General features: G+C 38.4%; 1 protein-coding gene across 2 annotated transcripts in view; it reads right to left on the bottom strand.

The window, feature by feature from the left end:
• Positions 1 to 12,236, bottom strand: part of erap1 (endoplasmic reticulum aminopeptidase 1) — a 37,658-nt gene extending 25,422 nt beyond the window's left edge. The window contains exons 1-7 of one of the 2 annotated variants that reach the window (XM_062972240.1): positions 12,055 to 12,236; positions 9,489 to 10,039; positions 8,118 to 8,256; positions 7,533 to 7,667; positions 6,231 to 6,351; positions 5,264 to 5,418; positions 1,571 to 1,684 (exon numbers count right to left, since the gene is read on the bottom strand). In XM_062972240.1, coding sequence (XP_062828310.1) covers positions 1,571 to 1,684; positions 5,264 to 5,418; positions 6,231 to 6,351; positions 7,533 to 7,667; positions 8,118 to 8,256; positions 9,489 to 9,973 — 1,149 coding nt within the window. In that variant the 5' untranslated portion in view covers positions 9,974 to 10,039; positions 12,055 to 12,236. Of the gene's footprint in view, positions 1 to 1,570; positions 1,685 to 5,263; positions 5,419 to 6,230; positions 6,352 to 7,532; positions 7,668 to 8,117; positions 8,257 to 9,488; positions 10,040 to 11,834; positions 11,989 to 12,054 lie in introns of those variants that run through there. The other variant, XM_008103068.3, reaches the window with a different exon arrangement.
• Between the last annotated feature and the right edge of the window lie 2,239 nt (positions 12,237 to 14,475).

Here is a 14,475-nt window from a genome sequence, read left to right as displayed (position 1 = left end):
AAGGTGTGAAAGGGGAGAGGCAGGAAAAAGAAACTAGCAGCATAACTGATTTAGTCTTAGATCAAACATACTGCTAGAACAACATACTGCTTAAACAACAAATAATATGGTTATCTTTTTGAAAACATTAAATCAGATATCAACATATTTATATTTACAGTTTGCTCTTATTAAATGCCAAACAGCTGATGGGGAGTTTATGGGCAGCTGTCTGAAGACATCAGTTGCTCAATGAGTCAATCCCTTATTTAACATCCACTGAGTCAATGTAACCTCTCCTTATCTCTTTGATGATCTTCAGAGGATGGCAGTGCACCCTCATCATCTGCCACCTCCAGGTGGGGAGTAGCTCCCTCAACTGCTTCTGCCCCCAGCTCCACAGACTTTTAGAGATCACTGTCCAAAGTAGCCCTATTCATGGAAACCTGACTCCTCTGTATCTAAATCTTCCCAATGTGGAGCGTGAATTAGGAAGGCAACTCCTTTCCAAAGGAAGCCTCCTGTTCTCTTTTACCTGACAGGCAAAACTTTTCTTTTTTAAAAATAGATAGGGATGGACAATTGTGCAATGGGTGTACTATTTTTACTCTGTACAGTCTGAGTATCCTTTATCTAAAATGTTTGGTACTAGAAGTATTTTGGATTCCAGATCTTTTGGATTCAAGAATACAGTACTTGTTTACACAAGCATACATAATGAAGTTATCTTGGATTCAATTCTAAACACAAAATTAATTTATATTTCATATATACCTTATTATACAGATGGTCTGGTGATAATTTTATATATAATATTTGAAATAATTTTGTGCATGAACAAAAGATTGAGCACACTGACCCATCCAAAAGTAAAGGTGTCACTATCTCAGCCATCAATGTGGACTGTTTTGGATTTTTGAGTATTCTGAATTTTAGAATTCAGCATAAGGAATGCTGAACCTATAACACTTTTTAACAAACATGTTTTAGCTGTTTTAAAATAAATGTTTTGATTGGACTGTTGTTTAACACTTTTTTGTACTTCAGATTGTTTTAGCTGATTTGTTTTAACTTCTACAAGAAACTTAAATCCAAAACACCACACAGGGGTCCCATGTGCCCTGCTTTGCCTTGAAATACAAGTTTTTACAGTACAAGTAGACTTTAGAAGGGTTGGTTTTGGAAGCAAACTCTTTTTATGGTCCTTCAGTCCTTAACGCTCAAATATATGAGAGCATGGCATGTTATATAGGTATGAGAGTACACTGAAACACAGAATATTCAATTCAAAAAAATAAAATGAAGGTTAGACAAGAGAAGGAATTAACTTGTTTAAACTCTTTATAATGACTTTATATTTTCAAGAGAAATTTGGACCAATATCCTGGTGTTGCTCAGTCACAAATGGCTTCATAAAGTGATTATTAATCCTTTTTGCATAAAATTGGTATAAAATGTAACTTTTTCTTACAGGTCCAACTTGTTGATAATAATTATAACAACTTCTAAGATCTAATCATAATCAGCATATTTTAAGAACTAGTTTATTGTTATAATATTTTTCTTTGAAATAAAGAAAAATAATACTTACAACTTTCAGTTCTGGGTGGGTTACCCTGACTGATAAAAATTCCATAAACTTTGCAAATCCTTCATTGAGCCAAAGATCATTCCACCATTCCATGGTGACCAGATTTCCAAACCACTGCAAGAATAACATCTCTTAGAAGGAGACCAGTTATATTTTCACAAGTTTTTTATTTTATGGCTGTACTTTGTGTGAAGGAAATCCAAAATATTCTCTGCTTTATTCATTTTCTAACAATCAACATACTTTCTTCAATGCTCTATGAGGGAGTGATATAGATAACTATGGCAATACTATTTTTTACCTTGACATCACATATGCAAGGAATAAGAAGAAGAAGGAATAACAAGAAGAGTCATACCAATATTTTACTTGTGCAACAATAAAATATTATCTTTCTGACTAATGGTCCTTAGGGAGGTCTCTAACACTAATGTCTGCATAAAAATGTGACTGTGTTTATCATTAGGTAATGCAAACACTGGAGACCTCTATAAACAAACAGGGTATTGCGTGGACTTTACAAAAGCATTTAACTGGACAGACTGAATTGTGAAAAACTCCCTCATTACAGATTTTAAAAGGCTATGAGTAACAAAAACAAACATTTTTTTTAATTTCAGTAGAAGAGATATAGACATTGAAAATAAGGAAGTGGCTCCTTATAGAACAATGTGTAGTTTTAGGCCTCTCCTGGGTTCTTCTAGTGCCAACCATTGACACACGTATTTCTATAGTATGAGCTTTATTGGTTGTAAATGACTCAGAGAGAAGCATACCAGACTTTTCACTGATAGGATTCAGTATTCCCCCACAGCCAATGGTAGAAATGGGTCCTCAAAACAAATTATAAACTTAGCCAACAATCAAAATTTTTACCACTAGATATATCAAGAGCCCTTGACCTGGAGTGCATCCCTCAAAGTGAACCCATAGAAGATGGGCTCCTAAGCATTTAACAATGCAAAAGCAAACCAAGAAAATAAAAATGAACAAATGTCCTGCCTCCCTACAACAGATATGAGGATGGCATAAGCAAGTTAGCAACAGAGAAAGATTAATTTCCCAAGTTGATTTAGAGTCTTCATATCTTTTCCCAGACTCAAACTACAAATGGAATCCAAAACCTACTCAATGAGGTCACTAATACAAGTTAACTCTTTCACACCACTGGACAGCTATTAAGCTTTGGCTATGAAATTAACATGAACTCAAGAATACAGCTACCGGTTGGCAGGCTTTATTTCGAAAATTTGTAAATACTAAGCTGCAAATATGAGGGTTGAATGAAAAGTAATGCCTCCACCTTCGTAAAGCCTCAACAGATGGCAGTACTGGTATGCAGCAGGTACTGGCTTGTTCAGTAGACTCTCCTCTACAGTTCCATTTGGTGGGAAGCCTTAGCATTGAACGGTTGTGTTGTTAAAGTGCGAGGTATGGAACTCTGTGCAGACGGTCGGTCAATGCGACTTAAGCAACGTGTAGTCATTGAATTCTTAACAGCAGAAGATGTCACTCCAAAGGAGATTCTCTGTGACAGCAACCACCGAGTTTCACAAGCAAAAGATTGACAGATTGATTCAGGACAATCGTCGTATCATGCAGAGAGAAATTTCAAGCATAATCGGCATTTCACAAGAACATGTGGGTCACATTATTGCTTTGCTTGGCTATCGGAAGATCTGTGCACAATGGATACCCAGGATGCTGACGCCTGAAATGAAAGCGCACAGCCTTGAAATTTGCCAGGAACTCCTCTTGCGTTTCTCCATTCAATTGTGACAGGAGACGAAATGTGGCTACATCATTATGACTCGGCGACAAAGCGTCAGTCTATGGAATATCGACACAAACACTCGCCCCAGAAAAAGAAATTCAAGACACAGCACTCAGCTGGAAAAATCATGGTAATAGTGTTTGGGGATGCAGATGGTGTTATCCATGTTGATTTCCTTGAACGTGGAGGAACAATAAATTCAGAGCGTTACATCACAACGCTATGAACTTTGAAACAATGGCTAACAAGGGTCCAAAAGGAAAAGGGAAATGTTTTCCTGCAGACCACACACACGTCACATGCCACCACAGCAGAACTTCAGAGACTGGATCTCACCACCATACGGCATCCTCCACACAGTCCAGATTTAGCACTGTCTGACTTCCATCTGTTCCTGATAATGAAAGAACTGCGGGGACATCATTATGCTTCTGTTGAGAAAACTGTGAGACGCTGGTTGTGGAAACAGAGTGTCGACTTCTTCCTTGCCAGATTCAGAAAACTTGTTCATCATTGGCAGAAATGTATCAAATTGTCTGGTGATTATGTGGAAAAGTGAATAGTGGTAGTTAAAGAGCACATTCTAAGGATTATTTCTGCCTGTGATTTATTAAAATATTCCCATCCAAACCCAAGTAACGAAGGTGGAGGCATTACTTTTCATTCAACCCTCGTAGTAACCTGCCCATTATCAAATTCAAAACTCCTCCATTCCCAGTTCTTGAAAATAATGTCTGTGATTTGAGAGAGATAAATAAGTATGTGAGGTTTGTAGAAAATTCTGAATTGGGAATGTGTCTAGTATCTTAAACAAAACATGACCAAGGGTAGTTGATGGATCTGCCACTCGAAGGGCAAAGAATCCACTCTTGATGTTACTGCTGCTCCTTTTGCATCTGCTTTTTGTTGAACAGAAGGTCTCCTGGAGTTAGAACCTCCAGAATTTAGCACTGGGAGAACCCCCATCCAACTCAGAGTATTTGAAGGTGGACTGACTATAAAGTCAAAAGTGGATTTGCAATCCCCATGGCAACAGACGCTTTGGTGAACCAAGCAAGATCTGGCTTAACATTTTTATATGCCTTATATTTACTAAACAAAACATTTAAATGCCCAAATGGCCTATATCTGAATTGCCAAACTAAGAACCCATTATATCAGTGCTTCTCCTATTATAATGATGAAGAAATAGAGCCTCACCACAGATACAGCTTTCATCACTCAGGAATTAGAAAATACAATGTGGCAGATTTTTTTATTTTTTACTTAGTTACCTTATTTTGTACTATATATGAAATGGTATCTTAAAGTGTTCAATAAAAATAAGTACAGTAGAGTCTCACTTACCCAAGACTCGCTTATCCAAGATTTTGGATTATCCAAGCCATTTTTGTAGTCAATGTTTTCAATATATCATGATATTTTGGTGCTAAATTCGTAAATACAGTAATTACAACATAACATTACTGCGTACTGAACTACTTTTTCTGTCAAATTTGTTGAATAACATGATGTTTTGGTGCTTAATTTGTAAAATCATAACCTAATTTGATGTTTAATAGGCTCTTCCTTAATCCCTCTTTATTATCCAAGATATTCACTTATCCAAGGTTCTGCCGGCCCGTTTAGCTTGGATAAGTGAGACTCGATTGTAAAACATTTTTAAAAGAGCCAAAACATACATTAACATTCAAAATATTAATCATAACTAAAAACACTGACAATCAAAATCTGAAGGCACAATTCTTAAAATGGGCAGAACTGTCCATCAGGAAAAATCTAAATAAAGAGACAAGTTTTAACAGATACTGATAGTTTATTCTAATATATTATTTTGGGTTTGAAGAATTTGGCAGCCAAAGGATAAAATGCATTATGTTTCTTCATGCTGCAAACAGCAAAAGTCAACCATAACTTACTTGGTGAGCAAGCTCATGGGCTATAGTCAAAGTAATTCCAAGTTTACTTGATGCTATGGATTTTTCAGGATCATATAACAAAGCAGTTTCCCTGTATGTAGTCAATCCCCAATTCTCCATTGCACCAGACTGAAAATCAGGAATAGCTGCTAGGTCTGCGAGGAAATAATTTTAAATAAAATTCAACCTTAAAAAAACAAGCTTGATTTAATTCACAACTGCACATAGAAAGCACACATGTAAAACAAAAAGTGGGTTTATTCTAGGAATTTGCAAACACTTTGTTTTTGCCCTCATTGTTCTCATTTTTAAAATAAAAATAGCATCAGTCTGCTGCTAAAATTTGCTAACTATACTATAGAGGATAGAAAAAAGAATGAAATGTACTATAGTCAACTACCAACTCAGTGTTAGTTTTACTATAGTTCAATGTTAGTAAACACTTAAGTTTCATTTATATACAACATTATATTTAATAATAATAATGTATGAGTTCAATTAAAAAAAACCTGAAAATGAACCCGTGGACTACTGCCAGTCAGGGATAGCATGAAAGAAGAACCCAATCATGATTGATTGCTCCTCAGTCCATCCCAAGAACATTTAATTTATCTTCTTGCATCATTGTATTATTAGTAAACATGTTTACTGATAATACAAATAAAAATATATTAAAAATGGAAGTTGACCTTTCTGAGAAAAAACAAGAGTCATTGAATATTTTGAAATAATGTTTCAGAGCACAATAAATAGTTTCAAATAAATGAGAAAAAAGTTTTGGACATTAAGAAAAAGCTAATTTATACTACACACTATCCTAGCTATTAAAAAGGTAAACAGTTTTGCATGACTTTTGAAAGTAAATGCCATGGAATATTAGTCAAAATTTTGATCCAGTTTGCAAAATGACTGTTTGACTAATGTACTTGTTTTTCTTAGGATGTTTCAGAATAATAAGTACAGGTACCTTGTTTAGGTAAAGGATATGGAATGCTAAAATATTCCTCAAAGAACTCTAAGAGCTTCACTGCTGCATCCAAGGCATAATCTGCTTGGTTGATCTTGTGTGGTACAGTATATACTGAAACCTAAACACAAACAAACATCAGTACATTGTGAATGCAACTGTAAAAAGATGGAGATTGGTGCTTCACAGGTTATTTGATGCAGTGACCACCACTTTGAATAGCACTGAGGTACATACAATTTGTCAGCTTCTCTCTAAAATGAAAACAAAACCAAGCCGATATGGTGGGCCCATCTTATTTGCGGGCTCACAATTCACAGAATCAACCCATTGCAGATTCAAATGAATAGAATACTGTACATTTGAATCTATGGGAGGGAGCATGTCAGTTGTGTGTTTGTGGGTAAAAGATGGAGTAACTTCTTCGCATGGCAGAAGTGGGCAACTGGAGGAGCTTAGCACCACCTCTGCAGCTGCCCTATGCCATTGTCAATATTGGCTTACTGTATAAACCTTGTTCCAGCCTCTCTGTTAAAATAGTGCAGGGAAGCAGCAGATGCTGCAGTGAGTCTGGTCTCCTGAGGCATCACGTTCTTCAATATATACCCATGTATAAGCTTACCGTGTAAGAGCAGTTTTGGGTGCTAGAATTATGGATTTTGATATGACTCATAGATAAGTTGAGGATCATTCTGCAAAGGGGGGGAAACACCAATACCACCTCTAGAAGCCAGCCACCTCTGGCCACCATTGCCATTTCCTCACTCAGGCATTCAAAAAGGCCAGAAGTCGCACCATAGTGGATAGAGTAGAGGGGGCTTGGTGCTTTTTTTAGGTTTTCCTAGGCTGGACTAAGCTCTTGCCTTTTATTACTCTATTCAGAGAAGAGGATGGTTTCCTTTAAAAAATAAGAGTTAATGTACAGTATCACACTTAGATGTGAATAAGTTGATTCAGGTTTTTTGGGTAGATTTTTTCCACTAAAATACTTATACACGAGTATATAGGATATGTCATAATTAACCTAGAGTATAGGATTTACTCTCAGGAAAGAAAACATTTTATTTCAGCAGTTCAAAAAATGAAGAACTACTGCTAGCATACTATTGCACACAATTTCACAAACAAAACAAATATCTTAATATCTTTAGAACTACCACTGCAACTCTAATATTTTGCTTAGGGAACTATTTAAAAATTATATAATGGTTTTTTTAACTCAAGGTATACTTTTTAAAAAGGAAGTGTGACCACTTGTATTTTTAATATCAAGATACATGAAAGCTGATATGAAAACTTTACCTTAACTCCTCGAGTGGTAATCTTGGAAACAGATTTAAAATCTGACACAATAAAGGCCACAAGATAAGTGCTCATCTTTATGCTGGTCTGAAAGTGGTCTTCGATGAGCCATTCCTTAAGGTTAACAGATTTCACCTAAAAAAAAGTTAAAAATTCTATTCATCTTTATCTTAAAAGTATGTTTATCATTTTTTACACAGGGAAATATACTTTACCATCTCGACAGTAGTTAAGTGCTACGTCCTCTTTTTAATAGTTGCAAAACAATAGCCAGAGACATTTGATGTCTACCATGCCTATTGACTTTAATGGAAATGATCCCCAGGCTTAAAAGTACTGTAGCATATCAGAAGACAACTGCCCCCTACTGTTAATACTACTAACTCAGCATTCATAATCTTTCTTGCATTTTTTCAAGACATCAATGCATTGGATTTAATAATTCGCTATGTGAGCACAAAGATGCATACAACAAATGCATAAACTCTTAGAATAGGCTTTTTAACAGTGAGTACTGTGTATATTTTCCTCTTTATTTTCCATCCCACAACTAGACAGTTCAAAATACAAAGAATAGATACATACTAAAGGCATATTAGAGAGTGCAAAATGTCTGGGTTCTCTTCGGATCTTAACAGAAAATTTTGCTTTGAATGCAGGTTCATCAAAGCAAGGGAAAGCTTTACGAGCAGCTGTTGGTTCAAACTGGGTTGATGCAAGCACCCTGGAATGAAGAAAAATAATATATTTACACTTGTCATTCACACCTGTTTTGCTTACACTACTTGAACTCTTAGTCATATACAGAGAAGCATGCTAAGAGTGTTAATTAATGGAGATTTAACTTGATGAAAGGCAATTAAAATCAGTTTACGTGCTAAAAATATTAATAGTGCAATTCTTTCCATATTGCCTTAGAAATAAATCCCACACTGTGCTTAATGCACCTTTTTTGCCATAAAAGCGCACAGAACCGCAACTTTAGTTTTAGGTGTTACTTCAAGCTGCCTTTTATAGAATTTATATCTTGAAGCAGTTCTAACATTGGATTAATGTTTGTATTTCTTTCACCATAATCCTCCATCTCTAACTCCTCTGCTTGGGAGTACATATAAAGATATTACCTATAGAATTCTTGGTGGGAAAATGCATAGAAAAACAGACAATTTTATAGGACTCCATACTTCTTTGCTCTTTAATTTCAAAGGTAGAAGATGGAAGGATCAAAGCTTCTTTCCTTCCACAGGAACAGGGGAGTAGTTTCCTGAAATTTGGAAGGACCTCAGGACATTATGAATAGGCACAGATGAGCATAAAACTTGTGTATCTCCTTCTCACAAAAACTACAAAAGGTAATATATTTGTAGCTCAATATACAACACCTTTTTTAATCAGTGAAATCAAATGGGAAAGCTTCATCTCAGGGTGTGCCTACACTGTAGAATTATTGCAGTTTTACATCACTTTAATTTCCGTAGCTGAATGCTACTGAATCCTGGGATTTCTAGTTTAGTGATGCCCTAAACTCTTTGGCAGAGAAGGCTAAAGACATTGTCAAACTACAATTCCCATGATTCCATAGCATTGAGCCATGATAGTTAAAGTGCTGCCAAACTGCATTAATTCTACAGTATAGATGAATCCTCAATCTTTTCCTATTATATAAAAAGCATATAAAACCTCAGAAAACAGATTTCTTAAGCAGACATCAATAATAATAATAATAATAATAATAATAATAATAATAATAAAACTTTATTTATACCCCACCACCATCTCCCCGTGGGGACTCGGGGCGGCTCACAACGTTACAAAAGTAACAGCGCAAATACATTAAACAATATATCAAGTAAGAGGATATGAAAGATCCATATAAATCCAAATGTAAAAACATCCAAATACAACAACAGGGGAGGAGAATGTTTCAAACATTACTCTATAAGAGGATTAACCTACCTTACTTCCCCTTCAGGAGTTCTGTATGTGCTTTTGTAGAAACCATGAAAACTGTCAGACAAATTTGCAGAATACTCAATACTAACAATGTAGTTGCCAAGATGCAATGGTTTAGTTACAATCAGTGCAATCTGCTCAAATGGTGGATATTCTAAAACTGTCACTGGTTTATCAGTACGGATATTTTCTTTGGCTTCTTCGATGACAGCTTTGGTGATCTGGAGGTATTTGCTGTGCAAGATGATTGAACTGGTTTCTTGGGTAATATTAATCTCTATTTTGGCCAATCCAGTAAACGTCAGAGTGGTGAGATTTGGATGAATAAGAAGATCATAATGAACTGGAAGGACATGCTCGGGAAGCCTCATTTTGTTCCAAGGAAATGGACTGCTTCCATTTCCAGTAATTGAATATGGTTTTCCACTGTGCTGATCAGAGCCAAATACAGATACAATGTTGAAAATGCATAGCAAGAATATCATCATTGTCTTCAAGGCAGATTTCTGATCTTGAAACTAGGGTGAGTGCCAGGTTCATATGGTGTAGCAAATCTAATAAAGAAAAACATAAGGATTAAATATACTGACTCTGAGATATGCTCTGACACCTGAGCACATTTTTTGAACTAGCTTCTCTCCCCATCCACAAGTTTTTTTAATCACTTAGCCTCATGGAGGATTTTGGAAAAGTCAAAGCTTTTGAGGAATTTCTCTCTTGGAAAAATGTATTTGTTCCCAGATCCTGGGATACAGGGCCTGTCTGGAAGGGCCCCAAGAAAGTTTAAAAGAGAGATCTGTAAGGTTTTATGTTGATTACTTTCAGGCTGACCAGCATCCCAAAAATTACTGCCAAAGTAATAGCTTGTCAGCACAAGATGCTGTCAAAGTCTTAGGTTTTAATGCTGATTTTATTTTTTAACATTGTCATTTAAGTATATAAATGTATTTATTGTGTCAGAAGCGAACCGAGGGTACAAGTTGACAAGAAAGCAGCTGGTGCTGGCAAGGTCACAAAGTCTGGCCAGAAGGTGCAGAAGGCTAAATGAAACTTCTGTCCTACTTTACAAGTTTACAAGTTCCACTCAATGCACTTTGCCCAGCTCATTTTATGTTTTTATTGCTGTGTTTCTCAAGTGTTTTATAATGATTGTGATTTTTTAATGCCTTTTAAATTTATTTGTGTGTTTTTGTATTTGATATTATTGTATGCTGGTTTTATATCTGTAAGCCGCCCCGAGTCCCTCTGGGGAGATGGTGGCGGGGTACAAAAATAAAATTATTATTATTATTACAAGTTGTAATGTATTTAAAGACACAAACAAAGTTTTTTAAAACTTGGCATTATACTAAATGTATAATGGCCACTTGGAGTGCCTCTGGTGTTGCTGTAATAAGTTCCTCCATTGTGCATGTGGCTGTGCTCAGACTGCATTGTAATAGGTAATCTGTGGTTTATATAAAAGTTTAATACTGTTTTAGCTATCACATTCAATACTGATTTTTAACTCTGCTTTTGACAATGTTTCCTAATACCTACATGCATGTCATGTTCCTATTTTGACCTTTGTTCTTTTTTTGACCATAATAACAAACATATATAATGCATATAACATATGTAATACTAGGGCAGTGGTTCTCAACCTAGAATCATAGAGTTGGAAGAGACCTCGTGGGCCATCCAGTCCAACCCCCTGTCAAGAAGCAGGAAAATCACATTCAAAGCACCCTGACAGGTGGCCATCCAGTCTCTACTTGTGGGTCACCAGATGTTTTGGCCTTCAACTCCCGGAAATCCTAACAGCTTGTAAACTGGCTGGGATTTCTGGGAGTTGTAGGCCAAAACACCTGGGGACCCACAGGTTGAGAATCACTGTGCTAGGGAATCCTGGGGAGTTGTAGTTTGCTGGGGTACCTGCCCTCCGGGCCAGAGAGGGCTAAACACCTTAAGAAACTACGCTATGGGAGTTGTGTCAAAATTATATTATGATTGAAAACACCAGGCATCCTCAAACTGAGGCCCTCCAGTCTTCTGGGCCTCCAACTCCCACAATTCCTGGCCATTGCAAAAGCCTGCGAGGGATTCTGGGAGTTGGAGGCCCAAAGAGCTGGAGGGCTGCAGTTTGAGGAGGCCTGGACTACAGTCTTCTGAGGGCGCGTGCTAGCAGCGGGCGCATGCGCAGTTTGGAAATCCCATCGGTCGCGCGGAGGGCGGGGAAGAAGTAGGCCGCAACCATGAGCCTGGCTTTTCCACGCCGCTCTCCCCCCTCTCAGCGTATTATGACTCCCCCTTTGCTGCCCTTCTACCTCGGAAGGTCGCTTCAACGCGCCTGAGAAGGCCCCCTTTTACCTGTTCGGGACCGTCGAGAGGCCGTCTTTAGCTGCCGCTTCTCCCTCCAGGCCCCGGGAGTGAAAGCGAAAGCGAGGCGAGTCTATGAGGGCAATCTTCAAAGCTTCTTTCTAGGCGCTTCTTCCCCATCCCCCTCCCTTTTCCAGCCCATTTACAAGGAGTGCTGTACAAATGAAGCGAGAGGTCGGGAAAATCCACGAGGAAATGTTACGGTACTTACTTCTACGGTAGAAGGACTCCTGGTTTATATGTACAAACGCCACTCCTGTGGGTAATGTTCTGGTTTCCTCGTACAAATTCCAGCAACTTCAGGAAAGCCCGATCGAAAGTTACAGAGGCCCCTACACCAGGCATGGGCAAACCTGGGCCCTCCCTCCAGGGGTTTTGGACTTCAGCTCCCCTAATTCCGAACAGCCTCAGGCCCTTTCCTGGCTGAGGGGGTGAAAGGAAAGGATCTGAGGCTGTTAAGAATTGTGGGAGTTGAAGTCCAAAACATCTGGAAGGAGGACCCAAGTTTGCCTATGCCTGCCCTACACTTATTGTTATCATTTGATTGTCATGTATTTATGTAGTACCATAACTATTTAACGCAGTGGTTCTTAACCTGTGGATCCCCAGATGTTTTTTGGCCTTCAACTCCCAGAAATCCTAACAGCTGGTAAACTGGCTGGAATTTCTGGGAGTTGTAGGCCAAAAACATTGGGACCCCAGGCTGAGAACCACTGAACATGTCAGAAACAAATTGAGAATACTGTTATATTGTATTAAAAACCCACATTTAAAAACTTGGCATTATACCAAATTTTCTTTGGCCACTTCAAGTTGCTCTGGTGTCGCTGTAAGAAGGCCCTCCGTTATGCATGTGGCGAGGCTCAGACCACATGTAGTATGTAAGTGGTCTGTCCCCCTCGATGGATTGTCACCTTGTTGTGGTGAGGGGACTTGCCTGCTACAATGAACCTGCAGATGTAACCACCAGGGTCATGGACTCCCAGGGGGAGGGGGGCACAGGGCAGGTTCTAGACCAAGCACAATCCGAAGACCTCAATGGCGGATCAGGTGGAAGATAACATGGTACATGTTACAATGGCTGTGAAGGCGGAAGAAAGCTGCAACAAATTGAGAAGCCACTACCACGCCACTGGTTGGGACCCACACTCTGTGAAGACTGTTGATTGACTGTGCACCAACCTCCACACATTAATAAAAACTCACAGCCATCTTCCAAGAACTTCCACTACATCATAGGATGAGAGAATTGGAGACACCGTGGGCCATCAAGTTCAACCCCCTGCCAAGAAGCAGGTAAATTGCATTCAAAGTACCCCCGACAGATGGCCATCCAGCCTCTGTTTGAACGTCTCCAAAGAAGCAGCCTCCACCACACTCCGGGGCAGAGAGTTCCACTGCTGAATAGCTCTCACAGGAAGTTCTTCCTAATGTTCAGGTGGAATTTTCTTTCCTGTAGTTTGCAGCCATTGTTCCATTGCATCCTAGTCTCCAAGGCAGCAGAAAACAAGCTTGCTCCCTTCTCCCTATGACTTCCCCTCACATATATATACATGGCCATCATGTCTCATGCGCAGGGATTTGGCACAAAGGAAAAGGGGAACTTCAGTGACTGCCTCCTCTCTCTGGGCACATCTACACTAGAATTAATGTAGTTTGATACCACTTGCCGTGGCTCAATGCTGTGGAATCATGGAAGTTGTAGATTTGCAAGGTCTTCAGCCTTCTCTGCCAAAGAGGGCTAGTGACTCACCAGACTACAGCTCCCATGATTCTCTAGCATTGAGCCATGGCAATTAGAGTGGCGTATTAGTATTGAGTCATGGCAGTTAAAGTGGTATTAATACTACAGTGTAGATGCACTCCCTAAGGCCACATATGGTAGCTGGGATGGAGGGAAGGTCCCATCATCTGTTTTAATGGTGGGGAAGTGGTAATTTCAGAAGGTGTTGCCTGTTAATAAACAGCCAGTTAATAAGCAATTTCTGAAATTCTGTCTTCTACACACTCATACAGGACCCCTTTTTAGTCCTCCTTTGGCAGAGCTTGTGAAAGTTACAGATTCAGATTGCAAGGTGTGCTGGCTAGGATTTCTGGGAATTTTATTTTTAAAAGTCAAATGCATTTATAGGCAAGATGCTCATCCTGTGGCTTTCAGCTTGCTGCCACAAGAGGTAGCTGTTTTTCTATTTTCATGCAGCCATGTGCAGAAGTCCAAAAATTATAAAGAAAATACATGGTACGGGAATGCTATTTTTGCTTTTTCATATCCTTAATGCTTAAATTTAATTGAAATAATGTGGATTTCACACATTAAGGATCTATCTGGTATAATTGTAATCCAAAAATTAAATGTATCCGGGGGCACCAATTTTAAATGATAACTAAAGGGAAAGTTTTTTAAATAAAAGTGTTATGATTGTTCATGCCTTTCTTTGACATCTGGCGTGGTAATTTGGCAAGAATTTTTGGAAGAGTAGTTCCAATTCCTGCTCAACCATGGAGACCCAGTAGTCACACTCCCTTTGCTTCAGAGGAAAGCAAAGGCAACCCTCTGAATAAATCTTGCCAAGAAAAACTTTGATTGAAGTGCCATAACAACAAGAAGTACCCCAATACTTGGGATAAGATG

The sequence above is a fragment of the Anolis carolinensis genome, chromosome 2 (genome assembly GCF_035594765.1).
Source record: "Anolis carolinensis isolate JA03-04 chromosome 2, rAnoCar3.1.pri, whole genome shotgun sequence".
NCBI classification, from domain to species: Eukaryota; Metazoa; Chordata; class Lepidosauria; order Squamata; family Dactyloidae; genus Anolis; species Anolis carolinensis.
Note: the sequence above shows the minus strand (reverse complement) of the source record. Positions and strands in the feature narration are given on the sequence as shown.